The sequence below is a fragment of the Trichosurus vulpecula genome, chromosome 4 (genome assembly GCF_011100635.1).
Source record: "Trichosurus vulpecula isolate mTriVul1 chromosome 4, mTriVul1.pri, whole genome shotgun sequence".
NCBI lineage: Eukaryota > Metazoa > Chordata > Mammalia > Diprotodontia > Phalangeridae > Trichosurus > Trichosurus vulpecula.
This window is the reverse complement of record NC_050576.1, coordinates 414,795,491-414,812,287: the sequence shown is the minus strand read 5'-3', so window position 1 is coordinate 414,812,287 and position 16,797 is coordinate 414,795,491. Positions and strand designations below refer to the sequence as shown.

The window sequence follows — 16,797 nt, the reverse complement described above, 5'->3', positions numbered from 1 at the left end:
GAATTCCTGGTTTTCAGTGATAATGCACTCAGAACAACCTATGTAGGAGATTAGATAGTTTCTCTTTTATTCCCTTGAATACTGGAAATGTAAAGCAGCCTTGCTTTCATGCTTTACTACTTCTGCAGTAAGACATTTTAATGTAATATTAAAAATTGTAACAGCAGTGAATCAAGATAATCAGATTAAAACACAAAAATTTGCCTTTGGGTTTGATTACCTATAAAGGGACCATGGCCTTTTTATTTTGTAATACTATGCTTCAATGAATATTTCCCAGGATGTTTTAAGTTATTACCTCAGTCCTTGGCTGGTAAACTGCAATGCCAACTGGATATAAACATAATTCTCTTACCCTCTCCTCTTTGACTAACACCTCCTCAGTTCTTAAGTGTTTTCACTTTCCTCCTGGTTAATAATTCTTCAGGTTAAACCAGGCTGACTTCATTGATTGCTTCCCTTTTCATATGTTCAGGTTGTTCTCTTCTGTTTTCTTTTTTAATTGTTTCTCTGGACCATTATGGCCTTAAGGTGATAGATTTGAAGGGAAAAGGAAGTATATGTTTGAAGCTTCCACAAAACAAACACGAAGTCCTCATTTCCTACTGTTTATTTACCATATTTTGTTTCTTGATACATTTTCTTCCTGCCTGTATTTTTTTTCTGTGCTTATACTATTTTTTTTCCTCCTTTGTTGTATGTTTTATCTGTTTCAGGATTAACGGTGCTGTGATGTGACTGGCATAATTCGCTATCACTGCAAGGCTAAGTTGGTCAACCATTTATTTTCTTTTTGTCTTTTTATTTTTTTTAGCTTGTACCAGCTAATTTATGTTTGTAGGAGCTGGCAACTAAATTCGAAGATATCCCGAGGACAGGGCGAATGGGGTTTTTTGCTCTGGGTTCTCTGCTTTAGGGGACACCATGTTTCTGGTGCTTGTTCAGTGACCAAGAGAGGTAAATAGTATTGAAAAAGGGAACTACCTATCCAACTTTTGCTAAATAAGTCCACATCTTATATGTATATATTATACATATAGTCACCGCACAACTCCTCCACCACCACCAAGACAAAGCTTCGCTCTCAGGCTCCATTTCCACATATTTCTATTAAGCTGATATTTCCTTGTATTTTCCTTCTTCAGGGTTGACCTTGATCATTAATCAACCTACAGACAATTAAATTCCTTTAAACAAATTAATATACTAGTAAAGAAAACTTTGCAAACCTTAAAGTACTATAAAATTTATTTTTGCTACTATGTGCCAGAAACTGTGCTGGGTCTTTGGCATACAAAGACAAAACAACTAAACAATTCTTACTCTCAAGGGATGTACATTCTATTGGAAGAGACACCACACACATTTATAAATGCATGGAATATAAAACACATATGATTCAGTTTTTTAGTACTATGTCTGGGTTTTTTGGTCACTAAATTGAATCACTTTTTGCTCTAGGAAAAGGCTTTGGTTGAGCACTGCACCTGATATTTCTATAAAGGAACGAAGGAATGGATCTGTCTTTACTAGGAAACAATGCCTTTTCTATTTTGAGCTTAAACCTGAAGTTTTCAAATTAAAGCCACAAGGCCTAATTCAGCACTTTATAAAGCAGACAATGGGAGCTGAAGAGAGGGAGTGTGGAGGCTGAGATACCATGAAGCCAAGTGTTTGGTGGCCTTCTGTGCACTTCTTTAGTTCTTATCTAAATTGCACCACTATGGAAATCTTTTCAGAATGGTACCCATATAAAATGTAAGACTCAAATAAGTATGTATACATACATACACACATATACACATACATGCCTGCCTCCATGCATATGTGTATAAATACACACAATTATGCATACACACATATGCGTATATGTGTATAAATGTATATTTATGTGTATTTGATGTATTTTATTTGTCTTCTCTTAGTTTACTTATATATTTATAATTTATTAATTTATTTAATTTAATTAATTTATAATTATATGTTTATAATATATGCATCTTATACATTCTGAAGATACATTTTAATATTTGCAAAAAGTGTAAGTTAATGTTGATATATGTAAAAACTTCATGTTAATAATAATTACAATTTTAAAATGCATTGGCATACATTTTAGTATACCAATAGCTTAGTTAATATTCAAAAAATGTAAAACGTATAAACTTTGATTCTTTGTCTCCTCTGGCCCCTTTCTTTCCTCACAAGTCTTCATAAAAGTCTGCTTTCGTTGTTTCACTCAATTGCTTAATAAACTTCAGTAGCTCCCTAGTTCACATTCTAGAGCATTAAACCTGCAAAGAATCTTAGATTAGCAAGTCCAACCTGCTTCTTTTACGTGACAATGAAAACCAGATAGGCTATGAATTGTTAGAGGTCAGACTAGAAATCAATTCTCACAACTACCATACCAGGGCTTTTTCCATTAAGCTATCTCTATTTACTTGTATCCTGTTATATAGGGGAAAAAATCTCTTTTAAGAAGATTTCACAGCTTTGGAGTTATATTTGACTGTCCTCCTTTACTTGTCTCCACATCCTACCTTCAGTGAATGAACATCTCCTAATAATTTTTCCTCCGTAATATCTATATATCTACATATATGCATATGTGTATGTTTATATATTATACAGGTGGGTATAGAAAAATATAAACAGTGTGATTATTTCTTCTTCATCTTCATGACCACTTTTTTAACTAAGAACCACATCACCTCACACTTGTAATGATAGAAATAGTCTCTTAATTGCTCTCCTTGCTTCCAGTTTTCCCTTGCCTCCAACTGTCAAAAATTAATCAACCTTAAATAGAATTCTTCATATCATGGTATTGCTTACAAATCAGCCTGTAGTAACTGTTTATTATTTATTTCAAAACTAACCCCCTCATCCTTACACTGGAGGACTTCTAGTAACTGGTCCTTTCATTTCTTATTACTCTTTACAACTACTGCATTCAAGACACAGTAATCTATTTGCCATTCTCATCACTCCTTTACTTAGCATCTCATCAGCACTTATACACGCAATTTATGAATTTGAATTTTCTAATAAGTAATGAGGCATCTTGTAATAACTTATACAGTGACTTAACTTTTAATCTCTTAAGTGTAAAATTGTTTTTTTCTAACTTGTTTTCAAATTCTCTGAAAACAAGGTTATTTCTAATTCCTTAATATTAACGGGGATTGTGGTACAGTTGTTCATTTGTAAGATTGGAAGAATTTTGAACTCCAAAGTGCAGGGAAATTTAGAAGAAAAGTATTAGTCTCCAAATAAGTAGTTTAACAAAAAAAAACCCCTCTATTGCTATTCACACGAGAAGGAAGATAATCCTGGCAAACAGGAGCAGTCTCAGTGTATAGATCCCATTCCTATAGTTGGCAGCTCATGTCATAGAAGGGAGTGTTGATATGTCAGTGGAATGCCCAGGGCTCCTCTAGGCACAAAATTATATATTGTTTGATACAAAGAGCCAGTATGATACATTAGTTATTGCCTTGTTATCTACAGGAGAGGTGTCAAACACAAATAGCAAAAGGGCCACTAAAACCACACAAGAAGCAATCTGGTGACTTCATATTCACTTTGATATTCACATATTAACGTTATCTGTTCTACTATTTTTTTAGCCATTGTACTAAATATTTCCCAATTACATATTAAAATGGTTCCTGTTGAACTTGAGTGTTGCACAGGTCTCTTGATTGACACTTCTGATCTACAGGACCAGTAAGGTAAAGATATTTTCTAAATTACCCTATAAGATATGAGAAATGAGCTACATGGAAATAAGAAATATAACCTTAAAGGTAACATTCCAACAAAAGACTGAAGAGAGGAATAAGGGGGTGTGTAATAGATTAACCAGTCAATCTATTCTTAATTGGCTCATAAACTCTGAAGTAATTTTGTTTTCATACATCTTTCAATTTCTTGGAGATTAATAGATAAGAGGCTTCTCCTTAAGTATGATATCTTGTTTTGTAGAACATATAAAAACAAATCTGGATGTAATTCAATATAGATTGATATTATTAATGTTTAAAATAAAATAATGTTTTAAAATAAAGATGGTGAATGACTATAGCAATATATGTATAGGTATGCTTTCATTATGATCAAATTGGACTTAATAGCAGGAGAGTAAATATTTTTAAGTAATGGTCAAACAACATAATCATTTTTTAAAACCAAGTTACTATATTAAGAGTTGTAGGAAAAGGAAAAAAAATCTTTGACAACATTCATTTTTGCCAAAAACAAAAGAAAAAGAGAACTACAAACCTACCTGTAGAAGAACCTTTTAAAATATAAATAAAATTGGACTTGTTAACCTGTAAATTCTGTTCCAGCTCTAAATCTTTAACGCTCAATTGAAATTCCATTCTTTTTTATTATTAAAAGTAGAGCCAATAAAGACAATCAGTAGATTTTTGAGAGAATCAAATAATAAATACCAAGTTACTTTCAGCCCTGATCCAGGAAGTTTATGGTGTTTTATTTTTTTATTTCAGTCAATATTTCATTTGTGTGGGAAATTCCATATATATGGTTGGCCTGTTTACCACTCGACCCGGCCTGTTGAGGTGAGATGGATAATGGACGATCTTTCAAATTTATTAGCAGAGAACACTCCAAGTTCTAAAGACTGAGTATTCCATAGCCTGAGATTCATATGAAAAGTGTCTCTCACTGAATAGACACTCAATATTTGTTGAATGAAAGAATGAATAACTTAATACTAAAACACTTATTAAAAATCTACTATGTGTCATGCATTATTCAAGGTGATAGGGATATAAAGACCAAAAGGAAAACTTGAAACCAGTCTCTGCTTTTAAGAAGTTTATGATCCATTGGAAATTCATCATTGAATGTTTCTATTATTCTATCTTGGCTAGAATAATCTTCCTTCCCATAAAGTACAGACCAAATTGCCAATATTTGCTGGATTATGGAGAAAGCAAAGGAGTTCCCAAAAGAAAAAAAAATTCTACTTGTGCTTCATTGACTTACTCATCAAAAATCTTAAGTGATTCTTTAACACCTTTCAAATGAAATTCAGACTTCGCTATCTCCTATTTATTCAAGACCCTCTACAATTTGGCATCATCCTACTTTTCCAACCATGTCCTAGATTCTTCCCAAGAAAGGCGAAGGTCACCCAGTGCATCTTGTGTTATTGCCAGTCATCTTAACCTTTGTTTTTCCACTGGATTCCAATGACTCTGGAAGAGAGACCAAGGAGGAAGCCTTTGCACAGCTTTGCCTCACTCAAATTCAATTCATATGCCAGACACCACACTCATGATGTCTTTCTTCTTCTTCAAGAATGAAGAATGAACAACAAAAATAACCATTAATTCTACATAAAAACCTCAAATTCAATATATATTGTAAGAAAGTAGTTCAGCAAATGAATTTTTGCATAAAACAAATTCCATGGTAGTTGATTTAAAATATTTTGCCCATGGCTTAAGTAAACAAAGTCATTGTATTTACCTTTTGATTCACCGGTATGTAACAAAATTCTCCAATTGGTGAAATATTAGGCAGACAAACAAACAAATAAACATAAATAAATGAATGAATAAATTAATAAATAAATGAGAATAATCCAAGGAAAACAAGAAGTTTGTCTAAGGAAAGTCAACCAATTAGAAAAGGAGATGCAGAATCTCAGGAAAATGACACCTGCAAAATTAGAACTGGGCGAAGTGAAGCCAGTGAAAGTATAAAAGTTAAAGAAATAATTAAACAAAACATGAATAATGAAAAAAAATAGAAGAGAAACTGAAATATCTTGTAGGGCAAACAACAGATTTGGAAAATAGATGAAGAAGAGAAAATATAACATAATCATAGTAACTGAAAATTATGATCAAGTAAAGAATCTTGATACAGTAATACAAGGAATAATTAAAGAAAATTGTTCTGAAGCATTAGAATGAGGCAGGAAAGTAGAAATAGAAAAAAAAAATCCGTTGAACACTACTTAAAAGAGATCCAAAGATGAAAACTCAAAGGAATATCATAGTAAATTCCAAAACCTCCCACTCAAGAATAAAATAATAAAAGCATCAAGATTAAAACAATTTAAATATGATGGTGCCACAATTAGAATTATACAAGACCTAGCAACAGCAACATTAAAGGACCACAGGCCTTGTAACACAATATACCTCAGAGCAAAAGACTTGGGGCTCTGGCTGAAAATATCATACCCTTCAAATTTCAGTATTATCTGGAATGAAAAAAAAATGGACATTTGACATGCCCTCAGACTTTCAAGACTTTGTTTAAAAAATCCTTAACTTAATAGAAGGTTCAACATACAAGAACCAAGAGAAACATAAGGTACACACCAAAGACTGACTATAAGGGATTCATAAGGACAGACTGTTTACCTTTTATATAACATTAAATATAAAATGTATGTCTAAGATTCTTATTAATAATTGTCAAGCTCATGAGAAAGAGGGGGTTAAACCTGACTATGACATAAATTTAAAAACTAAAACAATTTAGAAAGAGCTAAAAAGAGTAACTATATTATACAAAAGAAATGCAAGAGGAAGAAAGGATACAGAGAGGATTTAGATCAGGGAGGAGGGCTGGTAGTTCTGGTAACCTACTTTTATCAGGAATGTGTTTAAGAGTGAACAATAAATACATATGTGGAAGAGTATAAAGGAAGAAATAAAATGATAAGGGTATAGTGAGTAAGAGGGAAAAATACATATATATGTATATATGTATATCTATATACATACATATACATATATATATATATATATTTAGAAAAGCATAAAAATCTAAATTTAGAAGACAGAAATGGTGGGGGTATAGTGAGGGGAAAGGAGTGAAGGGAGGGATTTTTAGAGGGGAGAATGAGGGAATAGGAAAAAAAGGGGGGTATAGAAGGGTGTTTAGATCAATAGGAATGGGAGGATGGGGAGGGACCCTTGGAGGGGAGGAGGCAAGTAATGGGAGGGTAAGGTAGTTAGGAGAGGAGGGGCATAGTCAAATAGTAAGAGGGTAAGGTAGCGGGTAGAAGTAAAGAGGAAGAGGCAAGAAGAGAGGAATAGGAAACAAGAGATATGTACAATTATAAAAACAAAAATTAGGAGTAGAGTGTGTTTGGGAAAGAATATGTCAATATACACATGTATATACGTATAAGTGTAAGTATATATTTGTATGTGTATGTATATATCGAGATACATATCTAAACTACATTGTAGCCTTTTGGGGGTGTGGGGGGAGGGAAAAAGGACAAAGTCAAAAAGTGCATACCAGAGAACAAAAGAAAATACAAGGAAGCAAAGAAAAGATGGACATTTCTCAGCACAAGGTGTATTATTTATCATACAGGCTTTCTCGAAATGAAAATTTATTGTTACATATTTTGAATCCTCACACTTTTTGTAAGTTCACTTTTTTTTGCCATATTTTATTATTTAATATTTTTGGTTTTCAACATTGATTTCCACAAGATTTTGAGTTACAAAAGTTCTGCACATTTCTACCCTCACCCCACTCCAAAATCACATATATTCTGATTGGCCTGTTCCCCAGTCAGCCCTCCCTTCTGTCAGCCAGCTTCCCCCATCTCCTTTCCCCTTACTTTCTAGTAGGGCAAGATAGCTTTCTATACCCCATTGCTTGTGTATCTTATTTCCCAGTTGCATGCAAAAAACGTTTTTTTGAGCATCTGCTTTTAGAACTTTCAGTTCCAAATTCTCTCCACTCTTCCCTTCCCATCCACACTCCCTAAGAAGGCAAGCAATTCAACATAGGCCAAACATGCATCATTATGCAAAACCACTTCCACAATAATCATGTTGTAAAAGACTAACTATATTTCCCTCCATCCTATCCTGTACAGTTTTATGCAGTTAGTTCCCTTGACCCTGACTCTTTTCAAAAATGTTTGCTTTTTATTATCTCCTGTCCGCCCCTCAATCATCCCCCCTTTATTTTTTATGCTAACAATAAGCTTTATTTTTTACAGTATCTACTTTTTTATTTAATATTTTTAGTTTTCAGCATTGATTTCCACATGATTTTGAATTACAAATTTTCTCCCCATTTCTACCCTCACCCCAACTACAAGATGGCATATATTCTGATTTCCCCATTCCCCAGTCAGCCTTCCCTTCTGTCGCCCCACTGACCCCCATCCTGTTTTCCCTTACTTTCTTGTAGGGCAAGATAGATTTCTATGCCCCATTGCATGTATATTTTATTTCACAGTTTCATCAAAAAGCAGCTTTTTTTTTTTTTTTTGAACATCTGCTTTTAAAACTTTGAGCTCAGGGAGGCGGCGGCGGCAGAAGCGGGGTCATGGCTACACCAAGCCTGCGGAGCCGCCTGGCGCGCCTGGGCAATGGGAAGCGGCCGGTGCTGAAACCCAACAAGTCTCTGATACGGAACAACCCAGTCGGGGCGGGGCGCCGCGAGCTCCGGGGTAAGTGCGTCACGGCGCAGGCCGGTGGGGGCTGGGGAAGGTGCCGCCTCCTCCAGCAAGCCGGGCCTGATTTCTGGGGCCGCTGTCTCGGCGTCCTCACGTGCTCCTAGAGCTTTGAGTTTGGACGCTTTCTGCGTAGTCCTCGTGAACCTGTCCTGCCCGCTTCAGGCCCCCAGGACCGTCCGCCCTCCGTGGGCTGGGGTTCCCTTACTGTTTATTTCTTGTTACCCTGGAGCCTGGCCCAGAGTGAGCTGGAGAAGCTTTGAAGGAATGAAGCCGACTGGCAGGGGAACCTTTGAAGGCAACCTGTATAACGGAGATGTCCCTGATTATGGCTTGCTGGAAGCAGAATGAATTTAGCGACACAATTTGTTCCAAGGAGATCAAAGACTTCTTTGACTGTGCTTCGAAGCCTGAGGCAGAGCGGAAGCAAAAGGCAAAACAGGAGTTGCTGGGCCCCTCGGGAATTTGACTCCCAAGCAAACAAATGAATTGTTGGGGAGGTTTCCTAATATATCTTACGTTATCTGAAGGTGTTATGTAGCTTTTTAAGGACTGGCCTCATGGAAGCAACTTGGTGGTGTTTGGACTGAGTGGCAGAGGACATGGTCTGACCCCTGTGGGGTTGTGATTCGGGTGAGAGCTCTGCTTTACTCTGAAATAAAATCTTTACAAGACAGCTTGGACTGTGCTGTGGATCAGGTCACCCTTTGCCTCTCAACCCCCGAACCCCAGCCTTTTCCAGGGCCCTAGGACCTTCTTTACTTCATAGAGAAGAACCTAACCTGTCTTGGGAGTGGACTCAAGTTTGATCTCATCAAAGTCATTGAAGGACACAGGATCCTCAGAGGTGGAAGGAATTTAGAGCTCCTCTAGTCTGGATGTTGATACTTGCTTTGGATGCCTCTTGCTGCTGGGGCATGGGAGGCCAGGTATACTTAAAGCCTTTTGTTTCCGTGGTCATCGATTCATCCCCACTGTATGTCAAGGGTAGAGGATTTTGGATTTTATGCTGGTTCACTGAGTATATCAATGATGACTCTCATTCTCTTTCAGAGTCCTACAATGTGAGAGGCAGACTGTAGACTCACAGTTTAGACCAGAGGTTCTTAGCCTGGGGTCTGTGGACATGTATTTTTTTAAAAAAAATATTTTGATAACTGTATTTTAACATAATTTATTTTCTTTGTAATCTGGTGTATTTAATTTTATGCATTTAAAAACATTATTCTGAGAATGGGGCCATAAAAGCTTAAGAACCCCTGATTTAAACAACCATTAAGTAGCTACTATGCCCAAGGTACTGTACTAAGTGCTGGGAGGCAGTGGGTGTGGTGGATGAAGGAAGACAGACTCTGTCTTCAAACAGCTAGCACTCTCACTGGAAGAAAAATACAAGTACCCCAATAATTGAAACAATGCAGAATGTAATAAATGTAAAGGAAGGGTCCTAGTGGTGAGTAAAAATTTAGGAGGGAGAGATCACTTTTCAGCCCCAAGATCTGGTAAAGTTCCTGGAGGAAGATAGAGCTTGACTTAGGCCTTGAGGGGAGGGAAGGAATAAGTACCAAGGGAGGAAGGCCTCTGAAAGCCTGGCCCTGAGGTAGGAGACAGCAGGAAGTTTGGCTGTGCTGACATGTTATATTAAGAAATATTTTTCTTGTCTAAAAAACAAAAACAAAAACAAAAACTTTGAGCTAAAAATTCTCTTCCCTCCCCACCCCACCCCTCCCTAAGAAGACAAGCAATTCAACATAGGCCACATGTGTATCATTATGTAAAATCCTTCCACAATACTCATGTTGTGAAAGACTAACTATATTTTGCACCCTCCTGCCCTGTCCCCCATTATTCAATTTTCTCCCTCGACCCTGTCCCTTTTCGAAAGTGCTTACTTTTGACTACTCCCTCCCCCATCTTCCCTCCCTTCTATTGTCCCCCCTTTTTTATCCCCTTTCTCCTTCTCTCCTGTGGGACATTATACCCAATTGAGTGTGTATGTTATTCCCTCTTCAAGTCAAATCTCTGACCTGCCCCCTCTTGTCTTCCAACGAACTGCTTTTTCTTGCCTCTTTTATGTGAGATAATTTCCCCTATTCTATCTCTTCCTTTATCCCTCTCTCAGTATATTCCTCTCTCATCCCTTAATTTCATTTTATTTCTTTTAGATATCATCCCTTCCTATTCAACTCATCCTGTACCCTCTGTCTATATATATATGTGTGTGTGTGTATATATATATGTGTCTATATATATATACATATATATGTATATGTATATGTATATGTATATGTATATGTATATGTATATGTATATGTATATGTATATGTATATTCCCTTCAGCTACCCTAATACTGAGGTCTCATGAATTACACATATCATCTTTACATGTAGGAATGTAAACAAAACAGTTCAACATTGGTAAATCCCTTATGATTTCTCTTTCTTGTTTACCTTTTCATGCTTCCCTTGATTCATGTGTTTGAAAGTCAAATTTTGTATTCAGCTCTGGCCTTTTCACTGAGAAAGATTGAAAGTCCTCTATTTTATTGAAAATCCATATTTTGCCTTGAAGCATGATACTCAATTTTTCTGGGTAGGTGACTCTTGTTTTTCCTTCTAGCCCCATTGACCTCCAGAATATCCCCGTCCAGGCCATTTGATCCCTTAATGTAGAGGCTGCTAGATCTTGTATTATCCTGATTGTGTTTCCTCAGTACTTAAATTGTTTCTTTCTGGCTGCTTGCAGTATTTTCTCCTTGACCTGGGAACACAGGAATTCTTGGTAGTTTTGTTTTTGGGATCTTTTTCAAGAGGGGATCAGTGGATTTTTTAAATTCCTATTTTACCTTCTGATTCTAGAATATCAGGGCAGTTTTCCTTGATAATTTCTTGAAAGATGATTTCTAGGCTCTTTTTTTGATCATGGCTTTCAGGTAGTCCAGTAATTTTAAAATTATCTCTCATGGGTCTATTATCCAGGTAAGTGGTTTTTCCAGTGAGATATTTCACATTGTCTTCCATTTTTTCATTCCTTTGGTTCTGTTTCATAATATCTTGATTTTTCATAAAGTCACTAGCTTCCACTTGCTCCAGTCTAATTTTTAAGGTGGTATTTTCTTCAGTGGTCTTTTGTACCTCCTTTCCCATTTAGCTAATTTTGCCTTTCAAGGCATTCTTCTCCTCATTGGCTTTTTGGAGTTCTTTTGCCGTTTCGGTTAGTGTATTTTTAAGGTGTTATTTTCTTCAGTTATTTTTTTGGTTCTCCTTTAGCAAGTTGTTGACTTGTTTTTCATGGTTTTTTTGCATCTCATTTCTATTCCCAATTTTCCGCTACTTCTCTCACTTGCTTTTCCAAATCCTTTTTGACCTCTTCCATGGTCTGAGCCCAATTTATATTTTTCTTGGAGCCTTTTGATATAGGCTCTTTGACTTTCTTGACTTGTTCTGGCTGTATGTTTTGATCTTCTCAGTTACCAAAAAAAAAAGATTCTGTAGTCTGAGTCTGAGTCCTTTTATGCAGCCTGGTCATGTTCCCAGCCAACTACTTGACCCTTGAGCTTGTTGTCACAGTATGAGTGCTTTTAGAGTAGAGAGTACTTTGTCCCAAGCTTTAGGGTCCACATGCTGCTGTTTTCCAAGCTACTTCTAATCCACTGTCACCACAAGCTCTGCCATACCAGTGCTCCTCCTCCCCTAAGAACTGCCAACCAGAACCTCAACCCTGATCCAAGCAGGGCAAAGCCAGGGAACTCTGCACCAGCAAAGTGCTCCCTGCACTCCTGCTCTAATCTGCCCCTTGATTTCCCCATATCCCACCTTTCTCTCACCCCAATCCAGCAGTTTTCCCACCAACCTTCTCTGTTGTCTTTGGCGTTTGTGAGTTGAGAAGTCTGGTAACTGCTACAGCTTAAGTGATTCATGGCCCTCAGGCCAACTCTGCCCCATCTTCTCCATACCTGGTCTGTCCTTGCATGGCCCATGCTAGGCTGCACCACACTCCTAGCAGGGTGTGACAGACCCTTCCCAGTGATCACCCAGGCTGTTCTGGACTGGAGACCTTTATCCCTCTGCAGTTTAGTGGGTTCCACAGCTCTATAATTTGTTCAATGCCATTTTTACAGGTATTTGGAGGGATTTGGGGGAGAGCTTAAGCAAGTTCCTGCTTTCAAGATGCCATCTTGGCTACCTGTCAGAATCCTCTCTTATGTTCTGCTATGCAGATGGCATGCTTTTTTTTCTTTCTTACTTTGTATTTAAGTTTCAGTATTTAAGTTCATGATATGTTTTTTTTTTGTTTCTTTTCTCTGTTCTGTATTTGTGTTTTGGTAAAATCAAAGAAAGAAAGAAATGTTTTTAAAAAGTAGCCTGGAGCCAGATGGCAGGGGGCCATAAATTCCAGAAAAAGAAATTTGGACTTTGTCAAGTTAACAGTAAGAAGATATTAAAGATTTCCAATGAGAGGAATGGCATGATCATTTTTGCATATAAGTGATCACTCTGGCATCATGGGAAAGCATGAATTTTGAAGAGAAGAGAATTTAAGTCAGAGATACCAGTTAGAAGTCTATTGGATTAGTTTAAGTGAGTGACAATGACAGACAAAAACAGAGCAGTGATAGTAAGAATGTTATTGTTCAGGCCTGCCTGACTCTTCATGACCCCATGGATAGTAATGCTATCAATGAGGTTTTCTTTGCAAAGATACCTGAGTGGTTTGCCATTTTCTTCTCCATTGGTTTACCTTTTGTCAAGACTCTTCACTATGACATATCTGTCTTGGATCACCTTGCATAATATAGCTTATACTTTCATTGAATTACAAAAGCCCCTCGTCCATGACAAGGCAGTGATCCAGGACAGGCAGTAAGAATGTCTCTATATGTAAGGAAACAAAGATGAAAAGTATGGAAGATCTAGAACTGATAAATTAGACAACAATATACTAAAAACATAACTAACTTTAAGGTTAATATGTATTAATATTATTAAAGTGAAGAGTATTTTCCTTATTTGAAAAAAAATCAATGAAAAAGATGTATGACCTGTGGTTTTGGTATTTTAGATTAGGCACATGAATGGTTACTATGTGCTGTGTAAAAATTATGAATACTTATTTTCCCATTTTCCCTGTTTTTTCATCACTTTAAATCTTGTATAAATCTACCATTCTTCCTTCATTCATTCATTCCTTCCTTCCTCCCTGCCTTCCTCACTTTCTCTCTTCTCCTTCCCTCCCCTTCCTTCCTTCCTTCCTTCCTTCCTTCCTTCCTTCCTTCCTTCCTTCCTTCGTTTCTTCCTTCTTTCCTTTCTTTCTTTCTTCCTTTCTTTCTTTATTTCCTTCTTTCCTTCTTTCTTTCTTTCCCCTACTAGGCTGGGCTTAAATAACATATAACAACAAAATGTGAAATACTAAATAAAGACCAGACTCTCAGTAAGAGTTGAACATTTCCTTTTTTATATAACTATTGATATTCCTGCTGAAATTTTAGCCCTGGGCATAGGAAGTGAGAACATACTTAGTGGCAACAACTCAGTATCAGCCAGCAAAATGGTGATGGAAGTTATAGGGAAATTTGAGAAGCTGTTCATCTGGCAAAGAGTTTAGTGGGAGTTTTACATTGAACTAAAAGCTATGCATATCAACTGAGCTGCAAATATTGTTTGTGGGAAGAACATTTTTCCTCTTAGGGAAAGAGATGGGAATTATCCATTTTTTTACAGTATAATAATACAGAAGAAGGATTTTGCTTAACCTCACTAAAATTTGCCTAAATAAGGTGTTCAATGGAGCTTTCAAATATGAAAAAAAGACTACACAAAAACCTTTAGGAGAAAATCTAAACACATAGAAAGTAAACGGTCTTTATATGAACTTCATATAACAAAAGGAATTAAAAAATGGCTATCTTAGTGGTCATTGAAGAAAACTATGGAGCATGCTATAGAAGACTTAGGACAAAAATGGGGGAAATATTAAAAAAGTTAGAGAGTTAAAATGCATGATGGATTTTTAAGGCCAAGAGTACAAATAAACCAAAACAGAAGGAGATTTAACTACAAAAGACATTTTAAAATAGTGATGATAAAAGAAATGGATTAAAAAACTTTGTGTGTCCTGATAGTAAGAAAAATCTGCTCACAGAGGACAGTGAAAAGGGTAAGGCTTTGAAAGTCATTGGTTAACTGTTAACTGTTTCAATCCATTATTGTGATACAACAGAAGTAATCCCAGCAACAACAGGGGAAAACATATATCTAAAAAGACTGTGTAGGAAATGGACGTACTGCTGTCAGTAGGAACTGACCATATACTCCCTTACAATTATTAAGGAAATATCAGCTTTTATTTCAGATCTGCTTGCTATAATATTGTAGAAATCAGTGGATAATAGAGACACTTGAGAATTATAAAAGGGTAAATGTCGTGTCTATCCTTAAAAATTAGGAACAAAAAATAACCTTGCTATACATAGGTCAGTTTATAAGCAATAAACTGGAGTGATACTAAAAAAATCATTCAACATTCAACTTGCTATTACCTTAGAGAAGATATATTATTACAAAGCAATAGTCCTGGCTTTTGGAAGAATAATTCATGCTGAATTGATGTACTTTTCTTCTGTGATAAAATGGCAGGTAAAATACACAGGAAAATTATAGCTGGGATCTAATGTGATATAAAGAACGAGGCCATTAGAATCTGATTTTTCAATGAAAGGCTAAGGAACTACACTCTTGATCTTAGTGTCAAGATAAACGACTTCTTTACAGTCAACTCAATTCAATCCAAACATTATCAAGTGCCCATATGTCAATTAACATAGGACCAGAAATGCAAAAACTAATAGTCCTTATCCTTAGCCCTCAAGGATTTTTCATGCAGGTGGGTGGGCAGGCAATGTGAAGACATATATTTAAATGGATAGAGGATGAGTGAATAGAAGGCTTGCCTTGGAGTCAGGAAGATATGAGATAAAATCCAGCCTCAGAGACATATTGGCTCTGTGACATTGGGCAAATCACTTTACCTCTCTCATCTCCCTCCATTTTCTTATCTCTAAAATAGTGATAATAAATGGATGTAACTCCCGCAGTTGTGAAAATCAAATGAGATAATATTTTGAAAGTCTTTTACAAATGATAAATTGATATATAAATGTTAGCTATTGCTTTTATTATCAATGTCATTATTATTATTAAAGACAAAGCATGTACAAAGTAGTTTTTTGGTTATAGGGCACAGAAACATAACATCACATTTGAGTTGAACCTTGCTGGAAGCTAGGGCCTTGCTTCCAGATCTTACTTGCATCCAACTATGGACTTTTGTTTAATAAAATGATGGCCCATAACTGTCTTCTGGACCAAAGCTGCACATACACTTAAAATTAGGGCAAGCTTCCTTCATTGAGTCCTAGCACACTGGTAGAATCCAGATTAGTATTCCTGTTTAGTTCTACAAAAAAGAACTTTACTCTGAATCCTTTATTTCTGACCTGCACTTAGCACACAGATTCTATTATTGACTTAATTCAGCAGCTGCTGCTTCTGACTTTGACTCCATTCTAGTACCAGACTCTTGTGTTTCCTTTTGCTTTCCTGACAGTTCTGAGGCCTCACAGTTAAGTGGATAAATGAAGCATTTGAAGCCTAAACCCCCGGAGTAATTATGAGTGACTTTGCATCAACCTGGGGAGATATATTGAATAGCATCCCAAGAGGATCAGCCCTGGGATTTGCTCTATTCAATGTTCTTATTGATAATTTGGACAAAGAAATTGAGAGTATTCCAATCCAATTTACAAATAATACTAGATTAAGTTTGGTTGCTAATACTGTGGAAGACAGTAATAAAATTAAGAATGACCCTGAACACCAGGGAATGGCAATATGAAATTCAGTGGACATACTAAGCATTCACTCTTAAGAACAACACTTAAACAGTACAAAAGAAGCATGGATAAAAATGTCTAGGCAAAAGGACACAATGAAAAGCTTAAAGGAGGGATTTTTAACTCTCCTAAAGGCTCTTAGTTGAACTTAAGTAGTTTGTTACTGTGGAGGAATACAAAAACAAACAAGAAATGCAAAAATGGTCTGTGATATGTCCAGTATGTATTTTCATGATATAAGTTCTGAAGACTTAAAATAAAACTTTCCTTCCTTCAATATTTCGAAATGCCTCCAATCTATATTAATCATTCTCTTATAAGAATATTTTATTCTAGTTTTGAAAACAACATTTTTGAAAGAATATGAGCAAATAGAAGAGAGTATAGAGAAGAGTAAAGAAGGCGATTAAAGTAATTTAAAATAGGACC

General features: G+C 36.1%; 1 protein-coding gene across 1 annotated transcript; it reads left to right on the top strand.

The window, feature by feature from the left end:
* The first annotated feature begins 8,349 nt into the window (after nt 1-8,349).
* On the top strand, nt 8,350-8,945 carry LOC118845630 (coiled-coil-helix-coiled-coil-helix domain-containing protein 1-like). The gene is made up of 2 exons (XM_036753624.1): nt 8,350-8,461; nt 8,761-8,945. The coding sequence occupies exons 1-2, from the start codon at nt 8,350-8,352 to the stop codon at nt 8,943-8,945; spliced, it is 297 nt and encodes a 98-aa protein (XP_036609519.1).
* Nucleotides 8,946-16,797: the final 7,852 nt, after the last annotated feature.

Excerpts from the sequence above, each read along its gene's own strand:
- LOC118845630 (XM_036753624.1), top strand. The coding sequence starts at position 8,350 with ATGGCTACACCAAGCCTGCGGAGCCGCCTGGCGCGCCTGGGCAATGGG. Across the intron at positions 8,462-8,760 it reads CCCAGTCGGGGCGGGGCGCC|GGGAACCTTTGAAGGCAACC; the intron begins GCGAGCTCCGGG and ends GCCGACTGGCAG.